Source organism: Leuciscus leuciscus (genome assembly GCF_965113295.1).
Source record: "Leuciscus leuciscus genome assembly, chromosome: 7".
Lineage (NCBI taxonomy): Eukaryota > Metazoa > Chordata > Actinopteri > Cypriniformes > Leuciscidae > Leuciscus > Leuciscus leuciscus.
The window spans coordinates 647501-664462 of NC_138731.1; the positions used below are offsets into that span (position 1 = coordinate 647501).

Here is a 16962-nt window from a genome sequence, read left to right on the forward strand (position 1 = left end):
TTAAAAAGAGGCACCGCTGGATACGACAGGCTTTGTAAAATTAAGCCAATGTACCATGAGGTTAGGCAGGTGTGCATGGCGCTTTACCAACCCCACCAGTGTGTTGCAGTTGACGAGAGGATGGTCGCATCCAAAGCCCGCAGCGGACTCCGCCAATACATGAAGAACAAGCCTGTGAAGTGGGGTTATAAGCTGTTTGTGCTGGCGGATTCCACCAATGGTTACACCTGGGACTTCTTCATCTACGAAGGCAAGGGATCACAAATTGTCAAGGGGCTCAGTTATGACTCCGTAATGCGGCTCATGAATACGCAGTTGCTTGGTACCGGGTACAAGTTATTTGTGGATAACTTTTACACAAGCCCAGATCTCTTTCGTGACCTGCTGGCAAAGAAGATCTGGGCCTGCGGTACCATTCGCGAACAGCGTATTGGGTTCCCCAAAGACAGGCCAGGCGGGCTTGAGAGGCGGGCTCCCCGGGGCACCATTCGCTGGATCCGCGAGGGGCCCTTGGTGTTTGTTCAGTGGAGGGACACCAGAGATGTGCTAATGTGTTCCACAATCCATGCAGCACATGGAGAGGATACAGTCCAGAGAAGGATCAAGGGGGCAGATGGGCAGTGGTCTGTACTGGATGTCTCCATTCCACCAGCCATCAAGGATTACAACAGGTATGTACAGTGTTTTCATAGTTTCGACTCTTTGAATTGAATTTTGATATCATGTCAATGCATCAATATCAGTGTAATGTAATGGCTATGTTCCTTTTCTACTCAGGAACATGGGTGGTGTGGACCTGTCCGATGCCCTGATTGGCTACTACTCCATCCTGCACAAGACCAAGAAGTGGTACCGGTCTTTCCTGTTCCACTTCATCAACATCACCATTGTCAATGCCTTTATCCTGTACAAGGAGATGGCCATTGCAAGGCAGGAGAAGGTGATGTCACACAAGGCCTTTCGTGAGACCCTGGTGATGGAACTGAAAGCGGTTGGGTCTACCACCACAGCCCCTCCACAGCCACCCCCTCCTGCTCCCCAAGGTGCCTTACACAAACCTGTACATTTTTCAGAGGATGGCACCGTAGGTCGGAGGAGGTGTGTCCACTGCCACCAGAGGACCACAGTGAAATGCTCCTCCTGTGATGTGTGCCTGTGCTTCACAATAACCAGGGACTGTTACAACACATGGCACACCCTGAACAATTTTTAATTTTATATATTATGTAAATAGTTTTTTATCATTCGTGTGTGTGTGTGTGTGTGTGTTTGTATTTTGCACAGTTCAGTTTTGTAATTTTTTCAGGCTCTTCGGTCATGTAAATAGTTTTTTATCATTCGTGTGTGTGTATTTGTATTTTGCATAGTTTAGTTATTCAATTTTCTAATATTTCTATATAAAAAACTTTGACTGCACTTTGTTTGCCCTTTTTTATCAAAATCTCTCAGGCGGAATGGAAGAAAATATGGGTTTTGTGTGGTTATGCTAATGTAATGTTGTGCCTAAGTGACTGACATCAAATCCAAATACATAACAAAATACATCAGAGTGTTAGCTTTTATCAGATACCAAGATTATGTTTCTAGGCAAAGGGGTTCCAAAGTTATAAGCCTTTGAAACTCAGCATGCTGTCTTGGTAACCAAAGTTCCTTTTGGAGTCTCCAAATGGCACAAAACAAAAACGCACAGACATATCTGTAGAAAAAGATTCATATAAAATCCATTTTTTTGTCTTTTGACTTCAAACTTTTTTCTGTAGTAAGCTAAGACATGTGGCTATGACCTTGAGTTTGTCTTTATCTCATTAGATGTGTTTACAGCAGTGTATTTTAGTCAGTTTACAGATGAATGACTTTGACGGAAATAAAAACCCTCCATTCTAGCCTCTGTAACTCTGTGTCAGTAAGGTCTAGAATCACCCTGACACTTGTATCAGAAACCAGAGATTGTTTCCTTTCCAATGATACCAGGCACACCCCTGAGTGTCAAAGTATATGGGAGCTGTACCACTTTTAATTTGGGTATGTCGTTTAGATAAAAAACATGAAATTTCAGCCGTTCCATAAGAGGTTAAGACACAATTTAAGACATTAAGACAAAATTAAACACGCACAGAGCTTTTGTGCAGTTGATCACAGCTGGTATCAGTCTTCTTCTACCCTCATCTGATGTGTTGTATTTCTTGAGGTCCAGCTCATCCAGCACCTCCTCTGACATCTGAAGCATGTAGGCGATTGTTGAGCAGTGAGCAGGAGAAAGTTTCTTCTCTGAGTGTTTGTCTGATTTCACAAACTCTTCTATCTCTCTGGAAAAAGTCTGATCTTTCACTTCCAGCAGACAGAGGAACAGATTGATGGATCTTTCAGTGGAGAGTTCATATCCATCTTTGATCTTCCCTTTAACCCTCTGAGGTCTGAGCTGTTTTCTGGCCCTGGAGGTGTTCTGACATGCTCTGACATTTGTGTTTTTTTCTGTTACTAGTGACATTTTCATGGCTAAAGTCTAATTACACTGTATTCAGCACAAACTCTGCTACAATAATATATCAGCAGCATGTATGTAAAAGTTTGTAGTTTTGAGATAATGACATTTATGCGTGGTTTGTGAAAATACAAAAAAAAATTGTCACTGAAATAAGGCCATGAAACCCATACTGATTATTTCTTCACAAGACTTTTGAAAATTGTATGACGTAGCCTAGAATATTTGCTCCAAAACTATGTGAAAATCACCCTGACTGCTCATTCAGATAAGACAATATATTGATTTAAAATTTCTAAGACGTGTTTTGTGTGACAAAGCCATATTCGAAGAGGCGTGATCATCTCATGAATATGTAAGGTTTTAACACCTGAGAAAGACAAAGACACTCCCCTAACTGCCCTATTAGGAGCGATCAGGCCCTGTCATTCTGAGCAACCTTGCACAAAGAATGAGGAGATTTAAAAAAGAATGGCTTTTAGATTGTTTGGATTTATTTACAACACAACACAATCCAAAAATACAAATGACAAAAGAGCACATTGAAAACAATGATCCAAAGACAGAGACCTTTGTGCCATTCCTAAAACATTGTACATACCATTTCCAAGGTGTTTGATTTTCACTTTACCATGTTCATGTACAGAGACTCATGTGAATGTTGAAGTCAGCAGGACTCAGTTGCATCTGGTCCCTGAAAGAAAAGAAAAAAAGTGAACATACTGGTATCAAGAGAAACTAGGCCTGCACGATTTTGGGAATACATTTTAGATTTTTCTGGTTAAAATTGCTTTTTAAAATTCACAGAATACACACACACACACACACACACACACACACACACACACACACACACACACACACACACACACAAATGTTTCCAACAATATATAATATAAAGAACACCATATTTGTTGTGCCTTGTAGGCATAAGCTATGTGCAGTACTGCATAAAATAATTTTATTTTACAAAGCAGCCTATAAATCTTCCAAAAGATTACAGTAACAATGCTAGAGAAAAATATATTGATTATCTTATGTTACTTCAAATGTTTCCATTCGTTATGATGATATGAAATGAGATAATAGTAAAAACAAAGCCTAATGTTTGGTGCATTTTTCCTTTCAAACGCAATCGCGCTCCAAAATATGATACATTCAAACCCACAGCGCGCTCCAAAATATGATACTCAAACGCCATCGCGCTCCAAAATATTAAACATTATGGTTATACATATCTATGTTTGAGCAGATATCCACAAACAGTATTTAACAGTAAACACGGGTCTAAATAGTATAATATTCACCATATATCTAGCAACAGTTCAACTGCAATGTGAAGTTTATGCAACAATACCATAAACTAATAAGTAAGAATTTCTTACCTTACATCTTTCTTGTCTTCAAATCGCGTTCTTCTTCTTCTGATGTAAATCCAATGTAAGCTCAGACGTGTCTTCCAAACTCGACGAAAAGCAGAGACTTGTGAAGTGTTTTGGTGTTTTGTGTTTGAGGTAACGAGGGCGTTCGCGTTCCATGTGGAGATTTGCATGTGAATCTCTTTTGCGCGAGTGGGCGTGGCCGAATTAAAAGTAATTAGCAAGCGTTTGAGATACTGGACATCCTGTTGGTTTTATACAAATTACTTAAACACAGAATATTTGTTTTCAGTTTGAATCCGATCATTTAAAAGTACACACTTAAATGTGTATAAAGGTGTATGGCTCATAAATGTGTGAGAAGGATTCGCTGAGTTTTGTTTCAGTTTATAGACGTGCTCAAGAAAAAAAAGTTCACCGCGACGGAGAGGCAGAACGCACACCCTGTTTATTTTCTTTATTTTACAAAAGCACAATGTTTTGATTTGATTGTAAGTGGACACATACAAAAGTAGAAATATCACAGATTCTTTTTTTATATTTCTTTTTTCTGTATAACCATAAATGACGGAGTAATTTAAGTTTATTGTACTACAATGTGAAGAAAATCCAGCAAAACGCGGGGGCGCGTTTTCCGACCTCAGAGGGTTAATGTACTGAGTGGTTCTCCTGATGCTCTCTGAGCTGTTCTCTGTGTGAGTCAGTAGATCCTGTAAGAGTCTCTGATTGGACTCCAGTGAGACGCCCAGGAGGAACCGCAGGAACAGATCCAGGTGTCCATTCTCACTCTCAAGGGCTTTATTTATTTACATTTTTTATAACATAATGATAAAATACATATAAACCAGCAAGAAACTCTTGAACACTCAGATGAATGACGCTGTAGACTTTCCTCTGATGAATCACAAATTCCTCCTTAAAGATCTCAGTGAAAATCCCAGAATACACATAGACAGTGACGTCTATGCCGCTCTCTCTCAGGTCCTCCTCATAGAACATCACATTGCCCTTCATCAGCTGCTTGAAAGCCACTTCAGCAAGTTTCATAATCACTTCTCTGTTGGACTGCAGGAGTTTCTCTGGATCTCTCTCTTCATACTTCTGATTCCTCATGTTGATCTGAATCAGCAGGAAGTGGATGTACATTTCAGTCAGAGTTTGAGGGATTTCTGCATTCGGATCTTCTTTCAGGAGCTTCTGAAACACAGTGGAGGAGATCCAGCAGAAGACGGGTATGTGGCACATGATGTGGAGGCTTCTTGCTCTTCTGATGTGTGAGATGATTCTGCTGGCTTGATGCTCGTCACTGATTCTCTTCCTGAAATATTCCTCCTTCTGAGGCTCATTGAATCCCTGAATTTCTGTCAGACGGTTGATGTATTTGGAGGGGATCTGATTGGCTGCTGCTGGTCTGGAGGTGATCCAGATGAGAGCAGAGGGAAGCAGATCTCCTTTCATGAGGTTTGATATCAACACATCCACTGATGAAGTCTCAGTCACATCAGAAACTTTCTGAGCGTCTGAAAACATCAGTGGGATTCTGCTTTCATCCAGACCATCAAAGATGAACACAATTTTACACTCCTCATAAATCTTTGAGTCCAGATCTTGAAGTTCAGGATGAAAGTTCAGCAGAAGTCTGTGGAGACTGTACTGATGATCTCGGATCAAGTTCAGCTCTGGAAATGGAAGAACAAACATGAAATCTACATCATGATGGACTTTTCCCTCGGCCCAGTCCAGAATTAACTTCTGCATAGAGATGGTTTTTCCGATTCCAGCGATGCCTTTAGTAAGAACAGTCTTGATTTGCTCTTTCTCCTCACGTCCTGGTTCAGGTGAGGCTTTAAATATGTCATTGCAGTCAATTGGAGTGTATTGTGAGTGTTGTGTTCTGACTGTTGTTTCCATCTGTAAAACTTCATGTTCTTCATTCACTCCTTCTCTCACTCCCTCTATGACGTAGAGCTGTGTGTAGATCCTGTTCAGGAGGGTTTCATTCCCCTGTAGTTTTATTCCCTCAAATAATCTCTCATTCTTGTTCTTCATGCTGGTTTTGTGCTGGTCTTTGACTCTCTGCAGGTCTCCAGTCTCCAGTGTGTGTGTCTGTAGGACTGCTTCAGTTTTGTCCTGACTGATATGGGTCTGATAGTAGGATGTAGAGGATGGCACAGATCTGATCACAACATACAAAAGACACAACATCAACAAAATGTATGCATTCAAAAGTTCACACAGCATTATAATCTAAAGATATTACATGTACTACCTAAATTTCAACTTCAATTTAAAGATTGATAGAGTCTAGAACAACCTAATATGCAGAGGTAACTCATTCCATTTTTGGACCATTGTTCAGTCGATCAGGTTTTTTTAATATATTTTTTTATTCTTTGCATAAGTTATTTTTGTTTTTCTGATCTCAAAGGGAGATCACAGAGCCCAATTATTCAAGGCTTCATTTTTTTTGTGAAGTTGATTCTAAAACTCTTCAGAAAATGTCAGAGGAGGTGCTGGATGAGTTGGACTTCAAGAAATACAACTCATTAGACATCAAATATTATGAAGACAGTTTGTTTTTTAAAAACAAAATTGCTTAGACAAGCTAATAATGAATTCTAAATTGTTTGTTATGATGCCTTAATGGGAGCTACAATTGTTTCATTGGCTAGCAGTGGAAAGACACCCCATATTCCTAAAGATGTTGCCCATCAGGGTATAAAAAAGAATAGGGGCAAGGATGGAGCCATGTGAAACCCCCTAAGGGATAAGTCTCTTATCGTAGGTGGAATCTCCAATGCTAACTGAAAAATATCTGTCAGTAAGATAAGACTGGAACTCTCTCAAAACAGTGCCTTTTCATCCCACCAAGTGTTCAAGGCATGAGATGAGAATATTAAGGTCATCAATATCAAATACTTATCTAAGGCCAAAAAGATAATATTTAGTACATTTACCAAAGCTGACTCAGTACTGCTCTACAAGCCGATTGGAAAGTCTCAACTATGGCATTTATGTTTATGAATGATGAACTGTTGCAAGATTACTTTTCCCAATATTTTAGAAATGAAAGGTAAATGGGAAATAGGTCTATAGTTCTTCATGTCCTCTGGGGATAAGTTAGGTCTCTTTAAAAGTGGAGTCACAACTGCAAGCTTTTAATCTAGAGGGCATGTCCCCTTAGTCAGGCACTTGTTAATGAAAAATACAGTTCTATCATGACAACTTTCGTGATATTTTTAGCATGATAATGGATATGACAATGTTAATGTATTTGGTCTTGGCGGAATAGATCTGCTATGCTGCTGCTGTTGATTACTGTTGTTGTTGTAGATTATTGCTTCTGCAGAGCAAGTACAGGAACTTGCTACTGCCAATACATATGCCGATACACTGCTGTGAGTATGTAAGACAAACTGCTGCTGCACAAATAGCATATATCACTAACCCCCTAATAAAGCTGGAACGAGAAGATGAACAACACAGTCAAAATGTGTATGCTGCTGTGAGCATGAAAATATACTGCTGATATGCTTGTAATGATCCCCCATCAAAGCAAAAGAAGAGATGAAATGAAATGAAACCACCTCCCAAAACAAGTGATCTATCACAAAGACATATGTACTGCTGCTGCACTAGAGAGCCATGACTGGCTTAACGCTAGTGGACTATTGCTGTGTGTACCTGGTCACTTGAAAAGATAGCTTAAAACTAGTGACTTGACTTAAAATGTGTCTGGGCTAGTGAAGCCAAGAGAAATTAACTAGTGGCTTAACAATGTGAACCTGGGTAACGTACCCTTAGGTTTATTTAATTAATGAACTAAATAGCGATTGTGTGCCTGAGCCAATATAGCTCAAACTTACCTAGGTAGAAACACGCACTTTGTGTGCCGTTAACAAACAGGAAACGTTTCAAGCTGATTGAGATGAAGAAAAAACTCCCACCAACCACCTGAGCAAATAGGCTATCATTCAATAATTGTCATTGTCATTATCCTCTTATCATTTAATTTATTTTCATTATAACGCTAAGACGACTGCATTCTGCTATTTTATTTTATCTATTTACTTAATTTATATATGAAGTAAACATAAACGCATGCTTATAAACTTTGCCCTTTGGAAATAATCGTTGAAGGTTTTTTGCACTAGGTTTAGGTTGAGACGTGAAATACTGTTTCATGCTTTCGGTAGTAGAATGAGGTAGATATTGTTATCTATGCAAACGAGATGGAAAGCAAGATGCATATGCAAAGCAATGTATTGACATTGACTATTGATTTATAGGCTATATTGCATTTAAAATATTGATTGGCTGGACATACTGGTCAATATGGATGCACATCCCTCAGTAAATAATAACCATCAAGTATCAAGTATTTCTTTTATCATTTAAAACACAGTGACATGCTATGACAAGCCATTTTAGCTTTTATTCATTCACAGGATGCATCTTTGATATCAAGAATTAAATTTGTACTATTTCAAATGTGAATTCTTGATATTAAGAATGTAATTTGTCTAGTAACAATGTGTATTTCTGATATCAGGAATTGCATTTTCATTAGTCCTAGTTAAAGGAGGGAGGATTGTAGTGGGAGCACTGGGGTGTCAGGTGTGACTGTGTGGCAATGGCTAATGGTTTACATGGCTCATGGGTCAGGTAGGACGGCCCCTTAACAGAATTTAGCTTAGGGCCCCAGGGAGGTCAGGATCGGCTCTGAGTACATGACCTCTTCGCTGCTGCTGTAGACACTAACGTAAACGCTGCTGCTTGTATGAATATCAATTGACCTATCTCGAGTGCAAGACAGTATAACGCGGCGCTTGGTTTTAGAACTTGAATCTATTTCCTAGTTTAGAAATCAAAAGCTAACAAACTCAATTTAATGCTCAATTTAAGATAAGCAGTACGATCGTTCACAATCCAACCGTTGAGTTTTAGGAAACTCTTGAAAGCGCGCTACAAACTGTTTACCGCACCTGAATTCAGTTGCGGTTTACAAAGCACCATGGTGTGGTTCTAGCATTGGTATGCATCTGGACCAACCGCATTCAATGTAGAAATGATTGTCCTTTAGAAAATATTGAAAGCGTTTGAGGATTCAAGCAAATAAAGTGATCTCCAAATGAATGTGTAGGCTATCTGTTCGCTAATGCCCAGTATAGTTTAACTGTTTTAAATCTGCTATGGTTTGACTCATAAACTGCTTGCTGCTGCTGTAGACAGGATAATTGCTTGTATTCTTAGTAATTTACTCCTATCTCGAATATAAGATGTATAACATGATGCTTGGTTTTAGCTAGTTTAGAAAATAAAAGCTGATGAACACAAAAATGCACTGATATTGATTGGCTATTGAGTTTTAGACGAACTCTGAAGGTGTGCTGCAAATTACTATAGTTGATGGTAACCAGCCATTTAAAGGGCCCCTATTATGGATTTTTGAAAATGGTCTTTCATGTAGTGTGTATCACAGCTCTAAGTGAATGAAAACATCCTGCAAAGTTTTAAATCTGAAAGTGCACCGTATATAAAGTTATTGTTTTTCAAATGTAAGAGTCGACTCTGAGTCAATTAAATGAATTGTTTTTCAAACGAGTCATTAGCCGTATCGCTGTGACGTCAAGGCGAAACATTAGCATATTACCCGCCCACTGATGCGCGCAGACACCCGGGAAAACTCCAACCTCAAACCAGCAGCTGATTCCTGTGGACACTGGAGAGCATCATGTCCAGGAGACGCTGTGCTCTATAATGTGAAGGTAAAGCCAGTGTTTTCACTGCCCAAGGACGAGCATGTGAAGAATCAGTGGTTAAAGTTCATCTTTACCACGGTATCACAGCAGTATAATCCTAATGCTGTGTTCCCTTTATTTCACTGACGACTGCTTCTCAAATCTCAGAGTTCAATGCAGGATTCACAAACCGCTTGCTCTTGAAAGATGGTGTTCAAAATACTTAGTTTAGAGTTTTATATTGTGTAGGTCTCCTGCTAACTGGCTAACTCACGTTATCACTGTCTTACTGAAATACTTCTGCTAATCAGCTGTGGGCCATGATTACCTATAACTGTGTCTATTAAAGGAGAACTCCGGTGAATTTTTAAGTTAATCTTGATCGTTTTACCTTTGTGAGTACTGTCTATAGAAAAAAAAACGAACCGGATCGGTGCTTGCAATGCGGAGCTGTTACAGTTAATGCCCAGAGCTCCCATTCAGGTAAAACGGCAGTTATGGGGGCATTAACCTAAATAGTGTCTTTGTGCCTCTTAACAGACACAAAATGCAATTAAAATGTCTGTCCAACATGAACAGGGCCCTTACATGACAACAAGATGCGTTTAGCAACTTAGCCATTGTTTAAACTCAACTAAATAGTGTTTTAGACGGCTAGCTGTAGTCTCGCGCTGAAGTCCCGTGGGAACTCAGTTGTAGCCGGAACACGACGCTCCTCCCACCAGCACTATGTGCGCGATTTTTTCCCCCAAACCACTTCAGCGGAAATCCCGCCCTGCAGCTGATTTAATTGGTTTAGGTTACAGTGACGATTGACATGACCAATGAAAACCTAGAATCAGCTTCAGATTTCCGCTGAAGTGGTTTGGGGGAAAAAAAATCACGCGCACTTTTTCCGGCTACAACTGAGTTCCCACGGGACTTCAGCGCGAGACTACAGCTAGCCGTCTAAAACACTATTTAGGTGAGTTTAAACAATGGCTAAGTTGCTAAACGCATCTTGTTGTCATGTAAGGGCCCTGTTCATGTTGGACAGACATTTTAATTGCATTTTGTGTCTGTTAAGAGGCACAAAGACACTATTTAGGTTAATGCCCCCATAACTGCCGTTTTAGCTGAATGGGAGCTCTGGGCATTAACTGTAACAGCTCCGCGTTGCAAGCACCGATCCGGTTCGTTTTTTTTTTCTATAGACAGTACTCACAAAGGTAAAACGATCAAGATTAACTTAAAAATTCACCGGAGTTCTCCTTTAATGCAGATCGTCTGTCGTTCTCACTACTTTGAGGAAAGATTAAGCATGGAGCAAGATTTGTTTTACCAATGTTTACGTTACATCAGTCATTCACTCTAGAGTTCAGTTCAGTTCAGTTCAATTTTATTTATATAGCACATTAAAAACAACCATAATTGACCAAAGTGCTTCACAAAATCCAACAAAGAAACAAAAACTAATTATTATACAGACAATATCACACAAAGTAGGCCTACAAACAAAATAACCAACAGGTCAAGATATCAAAGCTCAACTAGAATTGAAAGCCAAAGCATAATAATGTGTCTTAAGCAAGGACTTGAATATTTCAATAGTCTGAGCTTTCCTTACATAAATCGGTAGACTATTCCAGATATTAGGAGCAGCCACTGCAAACGCTCTGTCACCTTTGTTTTTTAGCCTAGATCTGGGCACATCGAGGAGCATCTGGTCAGAAGACCTCAGTACTTTAACAGGTGTGTGGACATGTAGAAGCTCCGTCAAATATGAAGGCGACAACCCACTTAAGGTTTTAAAAACAATTAATGCAATTTTAAATTTAATTCTAAAACAAACAGGAAGCCAGTGAAGTGAGGCCAATACTGGTGTAATGTGTTCACGTTTTTTGGTCCCGGTCAAAAGTCGAGCTGCTGCGTTCTGCACTAACTGTAGCCGTCGAAGTGATGACTGATCCAATCCGGCATACAAAGAGTTACAGTAGTCTAATCGCGACGTAATAAAAGCATGTATGACTCTTTCAAAGTCTTTGCGTAGCATGTATTGCTTGACCTTAGCCAGAAGTCTCAAGTGGAAGAAGCTAGTTTTAACAACTGAACTAATTTGTTTGTCAAATTTAAAAGCACTGTCAAAAATTACACCCAGATTCCTAGTAAAAGGTTGAATATGGGAACATAGAGTACCAAGAACATCTGCACATTCACTTAAATGTCCCGCACGACCAAACACAACAATTTCGGTCTTTTCATCATTGAGACATAGAAAATTCTGATCTAACCAAATTTTGAGATCACTCAAGCAGTCTAACAAAGGTTGGATGTTGTTCTTCTCATTGTTTTTTACAGGCAAATAGATTTGTACATCATCTGCAAAACAGTGGAAAGAAATGTTATGTTTTTTAAAAATGGACCCTAAGGGCAGCATGTACAGGGAAAAGAGCATGGGTCCCAGAATGGAACCTTGGGGAACCCCACAAGAAAGAGGTGCAGCAGATGAAGAGCAATTCCCAAGGTGGACAGCAAAACTCCTATCTGTCAAATATGATTTAAACCATTTCAGGGCCGTACCCGTAACGCCAACACTTTGTTCAAGTCGGGATAAGAGGATAGAGTGGTTGACAGTGTCAAAGGCAGAGGTCAAATCTAAAAGGACTAAAACAGCTGATTTTCCTGAATCAACTGCTAAGAGAAGATCGTTATATACTCTTAGAAGGGCGGTTTCAGTACTGTGGCGGGGTTTAAAACCAGACTGGAACTTTTCATAAATGCAAAAATCATCTAAAAAGGATTGCAGTTGATTAAAAACTACCTTCTCCAAGACTTTAGATAAAAATGGGAGTTTAGAAATGGGTCTAAAATTAGAAAAAAACGAATGATCCAGATTTTTCTTTTTTAAGAGGGGTTGCACGATTGCATGTTTAAAAGCTACGGGAACACACCCTGAGCTGAGAGATGCGTTAACCAAGCTTAAAATACTGGAACCAACAATGTTAAAAACATCTTTGAGTAATCGGGCAGGGATACTATCCAGCAGGCAGTTTGTAGGACGGAGCTGTTTAACTATGTCAGAGAGAACATGTAATGTGACTGGCTCAAACTGCTGGAAGACAGCTTGGCATAAAGATGGAACCGAGGGGTCACTAAATGCAGGTGATGAAAAACTCAGGCCAGCAATTTTATCTATGAAATATTTCAGAAAATTTTCACACAACAAAGTGGATGGCACAACACAATCTGTTTCACAAGGGTTAACAAGAGAGTTAAACACTTTAAAAAGAACCTGCGGCCTCTGTTTATTATTAGCAACCAGGTGAGATAAAAAATTTGTTTTTGCGGATTTAACCGCTCCTTGGTATTTATGTAATGTATCCTTTAAAATTTGAAATGACACTTGAAGTTTATCCTTTTTCCACTTTCTCTCAGCCGTTCTACAGACACGTCTGAGAGAGCGGGTATGGTCATTTAACCAAGGTTCAGATAGCGTTTTAGTACGTTTTTCCCTTAGTTGGGCAACACAATCTAGTAGAGCTCGGCTAATGTATTGCATAACTTACATGGACTGTTATTGAAACAGTTTCCATGTGTTCACTGCAATATATTAGAAAAATACTCAGTAAATAAATTAGTAAAAGATAGACATCCACTTGTTAATGCTGATGCTGATGAATTACAGTTGCAACATCTCATGTACCCCAAACTGAGTAACGTTTGTGTATCACTGAGAAACGTCCTGCTCGAGTCGTCCTTGCGATGGAGGTTCGGGTTAAATAGTTCTTCCAATGAATGTTTCATCATCGGACTCACGCTCGCATTGATATGGTTAAATCGACGTTAATTGTTTGTTACTGTGTTTAGTTTACAGTGTAGGCTAGGAAGCCTCAGGACCAGGACACGCAGAGCTGACGTTGTTATGGCAATGGTCGGTTTTGTTTTCGACGCGCACGCTGTACACGGTAAACCAATCACAACAGACTGCGCTGTCTGGCCAATCAGAGCAGAGTAGCTCGTGAAAAGGCGGGATTTAGAGAGATTGATTAATTTGACGAGTCATTTGAGAATCATTGAAAATCTGGTGATGTGCAAATGTATATTATGAGGAAATGAAACCGTTTTTTTACCTTTGATGCATGTAAACCTGTTGTAGGAGACTCCACAACAACATTAGGAAACTTTAAAATAGCATGATATGGGCCCTTTAAATGTTGAGCAGCAAGATCATTGGCTACAGATGCGACATGAACCAATCAGCTTGTGCCAAACAGTTAACACAGTAAATATCATCAGGTTGCATTAGCATCTGAACCCATTAGCATCTGTTGTCCCAACATGTTGTACTGGGTAGCTTGAATGCTCTGTAAATAGTTTTGAAAATATTTGCTAAATGCATTCATGGGTGTAGTACTGTACCTGAAAGTGGTGGGGTTGCGCATGGACTGATCACTCCTCATTGACACACAGCTGGGTCCTGCACCATACTCTTCTTTATCCTTCAGGTCCTCCTCTCTCTCCTCACAGTGATGCATTTTGGAGTTGTGTTCCCCTCCTCTTTCTCTTGATTTAAGACATTTATCTGTTAATTATCTTCAAAAGGACAATAAAAACAAATTTACAGTAATATTTGGCAACAATCATGTTTCATCTCTCAGACTGAATCTGAGATTCATGGATTAAAACAGCTACTTTTTAAGTTCCATTGCTAGGGCTGTGCCGGTAAACTTGAGACCGGATCATCACGGCGGTGTTAGCACTGAGTAGCACAGGTGCTGGTCCGCCAAAACACATTTTTTGTACGTTAATGCTGTTTTACATGAATATTATAACACAAGTGAAGCACAAAATTTTGCTTACAAAGGAAATAATAGGTTAGCAATTAAACATTACATTGCAGCCATGGAAACAATTGGATTCTGAGCCCATAAATTCTGGTCGGCTTTGTATTATGTTTTGCGATCTGGTCACACATTTATCAGCGAATTTAACAATATTTCATTGGCCATGGAATATCTTGTTTCTTTCCCCAAATCGCACGTCTCGCCCATTTTCGCAGGAGATTATCGTTTCTTCCTTTGGTTCGCTTTTAAGTTGTCCTTCTGCGTTGTTCTACTTTACCAAAATAAAATATCAATATAAAAGACCTGATACCTTTTTGCTTGCACGTCAATTTTTATTTACCACAGTTTGTGCTTGTTATTATGGAAGCCTAAGGCGCGTCAAGTTTACACTATAGCGCATTTCACACACGCTTAGGATTTTAGTTTCACTTTCTCTGGCAGCGCAAAATCAAACACACCCTAAATGTCTTGACACTGCGGAAGATAACATTCAGTCTTCAGACCTTTTGCTACAAGTGTCAGTTTCTTGCAACATCAGGAGAAAACATGAAGATATTAGAGAAGAGAATAGGTGTCTCTGCTCGTGTCCCACACTCCTGTCGAAGCGCAGAGCAGTAGATGTAGGACGCATCTTTGTCGGGAAATAGAAAAACAATGTTTTTTAAATCTTATTTGAAAACCAAAGATTAAAAAATAAATTAAAATAAAAAATAATTAAAATAAACTATTCGAGGGTGGATTAACCCATACCTCCTCAAGCTAGTTCAACCACCAGACCATTGGGAGACAAGCATTAAACGTGGATCTATGTATTTATTCATTGACTGATTCAAATAGCCTATCATAGGCTACACCATATTTCATTACAGTATATATAAGGATGAAACTATCACATGAAACATAACTTGTGTCGATAAATTAATCTCAAAATTCGCCGTCTAAATATTTAAACAATTGAGTCATCTTTCTAAATATCAAAAGCGATTTAGCCTACATAAATTAGTTTAACGGAGGATGCTTCCAATATTTGCACATTCAACAACTGTTATCCCGTGTTAAATCCTCTGCAAGGAAGTAAAGAAACCTAAATGATAGCGTATTTCTATATAGCCATTGTAAAGATGAACTTCTGAACTTACCACACCCTATACCGGAGTTAAATACACTAGTTTTGTTTATATCTCCGGACTGGCGTCTCTTCTGTTTCTTCCGTTTCTTCTTTTACTTTTGTTTTCTGGACACACAGGTGACTTGAGGTGTGTGTTCCCTTCGAACGCCTGTGCTCTGCAAAGTGCACTTCATAGGGTCATCTTGATGAGCCTCCAGTCCGTGTGCGTGTGCAGCTCGAGCTCGTAGGGCAATGCACACTACATCTGAAGTGGAGAGGGGAATGCATGTCACTGCGCGATCAGTGTGAGGGAAATACACGCGGGGAAGGAAGTGCGCGAGACGCTACAGTTACAATACAACTATCATGAAAGATAGTAAAATAAATAAATTAGAATAAATTAATTACATAAACGCTTTTTAAAATAAACTACAGTTATTAAAATAACTACAAGTTATAATACAATTAAGTTATTACAAAATAACTACATTACATTGATCTCCCCACCATACCTGTCAAGTATCCCGTTTTGGCCGGGAAAGTCCCGTATTTTACCCTTCTTTCCCGCCGTCCTCACGTATTAGTATGTACCCGTAAATCTCCCGTATTTTAACCTGCGTTATTAAAAAATATTTTTTTACGTTTTAAAAAAATTAATTTTTAATAATTATTAAAAAATAATAATACCCCGGGCCCGGGCGGAGTAAAAAAAAACTAAAAAACATTACCAATCTGAGCTCTGTCACTAGTCTCGCGATAACTGCCACCTGCAGTAGCCTACTGTAGGTGGCAGTTGTCGCGAGGTTAGTGTGTGAGGTCAGATGATGAGTGACAACGCGGGAAAAAGCAGAAAAAAATAAATAAAACTGAGACGAATGATGGACGCTACGACCTTCTCGGAAGGCACTCCTGCCAAAAAATCTAAAATCGCATGTAAATACCGTGATCAATGGGACGGGGAATTTAATTTTCTGAAGAGGAGCAGGGTGGGGGACAGTCACGCTTTTTGCAAGTTTTTTAACTGTGATTTTAGCATCTCACACGGGGGAAGGAATGATGTTTCTCAGCACGAGAAATCCGCCAAGCACAAGTGCGGGCTAGAGGGACAAAAACATGCCCAGGCGATGTCAGCATTCGTGATGAGAAATGCCACCGAGGCAGACCAGGTCATACGTGCAGAGGTAAAAATGGCAATGCTGTGTGCCAAAAACGAGTGAACTGGAGTTCGTCTCATAAATGAACCGAAACTCAGCGTATAATGCACATTCACATTCACAGCGTATTTAGACACATTTAGAGATTTTTAGACGTCTTACGAATGACTTAAATGAACAACTAGTCGACTAGAAAAAAAACTTTTAGTCGGAAGCAGCCCTTATTCCACATATTTTCGAACCAGGCAACAGGACATCTGTGTTGAGCGAGCGAC

The 16962-nt window shown here is 39.5% G+C and overlaps 3 protein-coding genes and 1 long non-coding RNA gene across 6 annotated transcripts in view; 2 read left to right on the forward strand and 2 right to left on the reverse strand.

The window, feature by feature from the left end:
- Nucleotides 1-977, forward strand: part of LOC309503609 (piggyBac transposable element-derived protein 4-like) — a gene marked incomplete at its 3' end in the record, with an annotated part of 3878 nt that extends 2901 nt beyond the window's left edge. The window contains exons 2-4 of the mRNA XM_082176344.1: nt 1-671; nt 778-930; nt 968-977. The exon at nt 1-671 is cut by the window's left edge and continues 670 nt beyond it. Coding sequence (XP_082032470.1) covers nt 1-671; nt 778-930; nt 968-977 — 834 coding nt within the window. The remainder of the gene's footprint in view (nt 672-777; nt 931-967) is intronic.
- LOC309502721 overlaps nt 1-16962 on the forward strand; it is a 51961-nt gene that overhangs the window by 16127 nt on the left and 18872 nt on the right. The gene's annotated exons all lie outside the window — the stretch shown is intronic.
- Nucleotides 1-16962, reverse strand: part of LOC309502698 (protein NLRC3-like) — a 98744-nt gene that overhangs the window by 3434 nt on the left and 78348 nt on the right. The window lies entirely within an intron of this gene.
- On the reverse strand, nt 4514-15792 carry LOC309502708 (protein NLRC3-like). Of its 2 annotated transcripts, XM_082175202.1 has the most exons (4): nt 15565-15792; nt 14001-14174; nt 13712-13741; nt 4514-6037 (listed from the first exon to the last, which is right to left on the reverse strand). In XM_082175202.1, exons 2-4 carry the CDS (start codon nt 14114-14116, stop codon nt 4660-4662), a joined length of 1524 nt encoding a protein of 507 aa, XP_082031328.1. In that variant the 5' UTR covers nt 14117-14174; nt 15565-15792; the 3' UTR covers nt 4514-4659. The 2 variants fall into 2 exon arrangements, with proteins under 2 accessions (XP_082031328.1, XP_082031329.1); XM_082175203.1 differs by lacking the exon at nt 13712-13741 and having other exon boundaries at nt 14001-15792.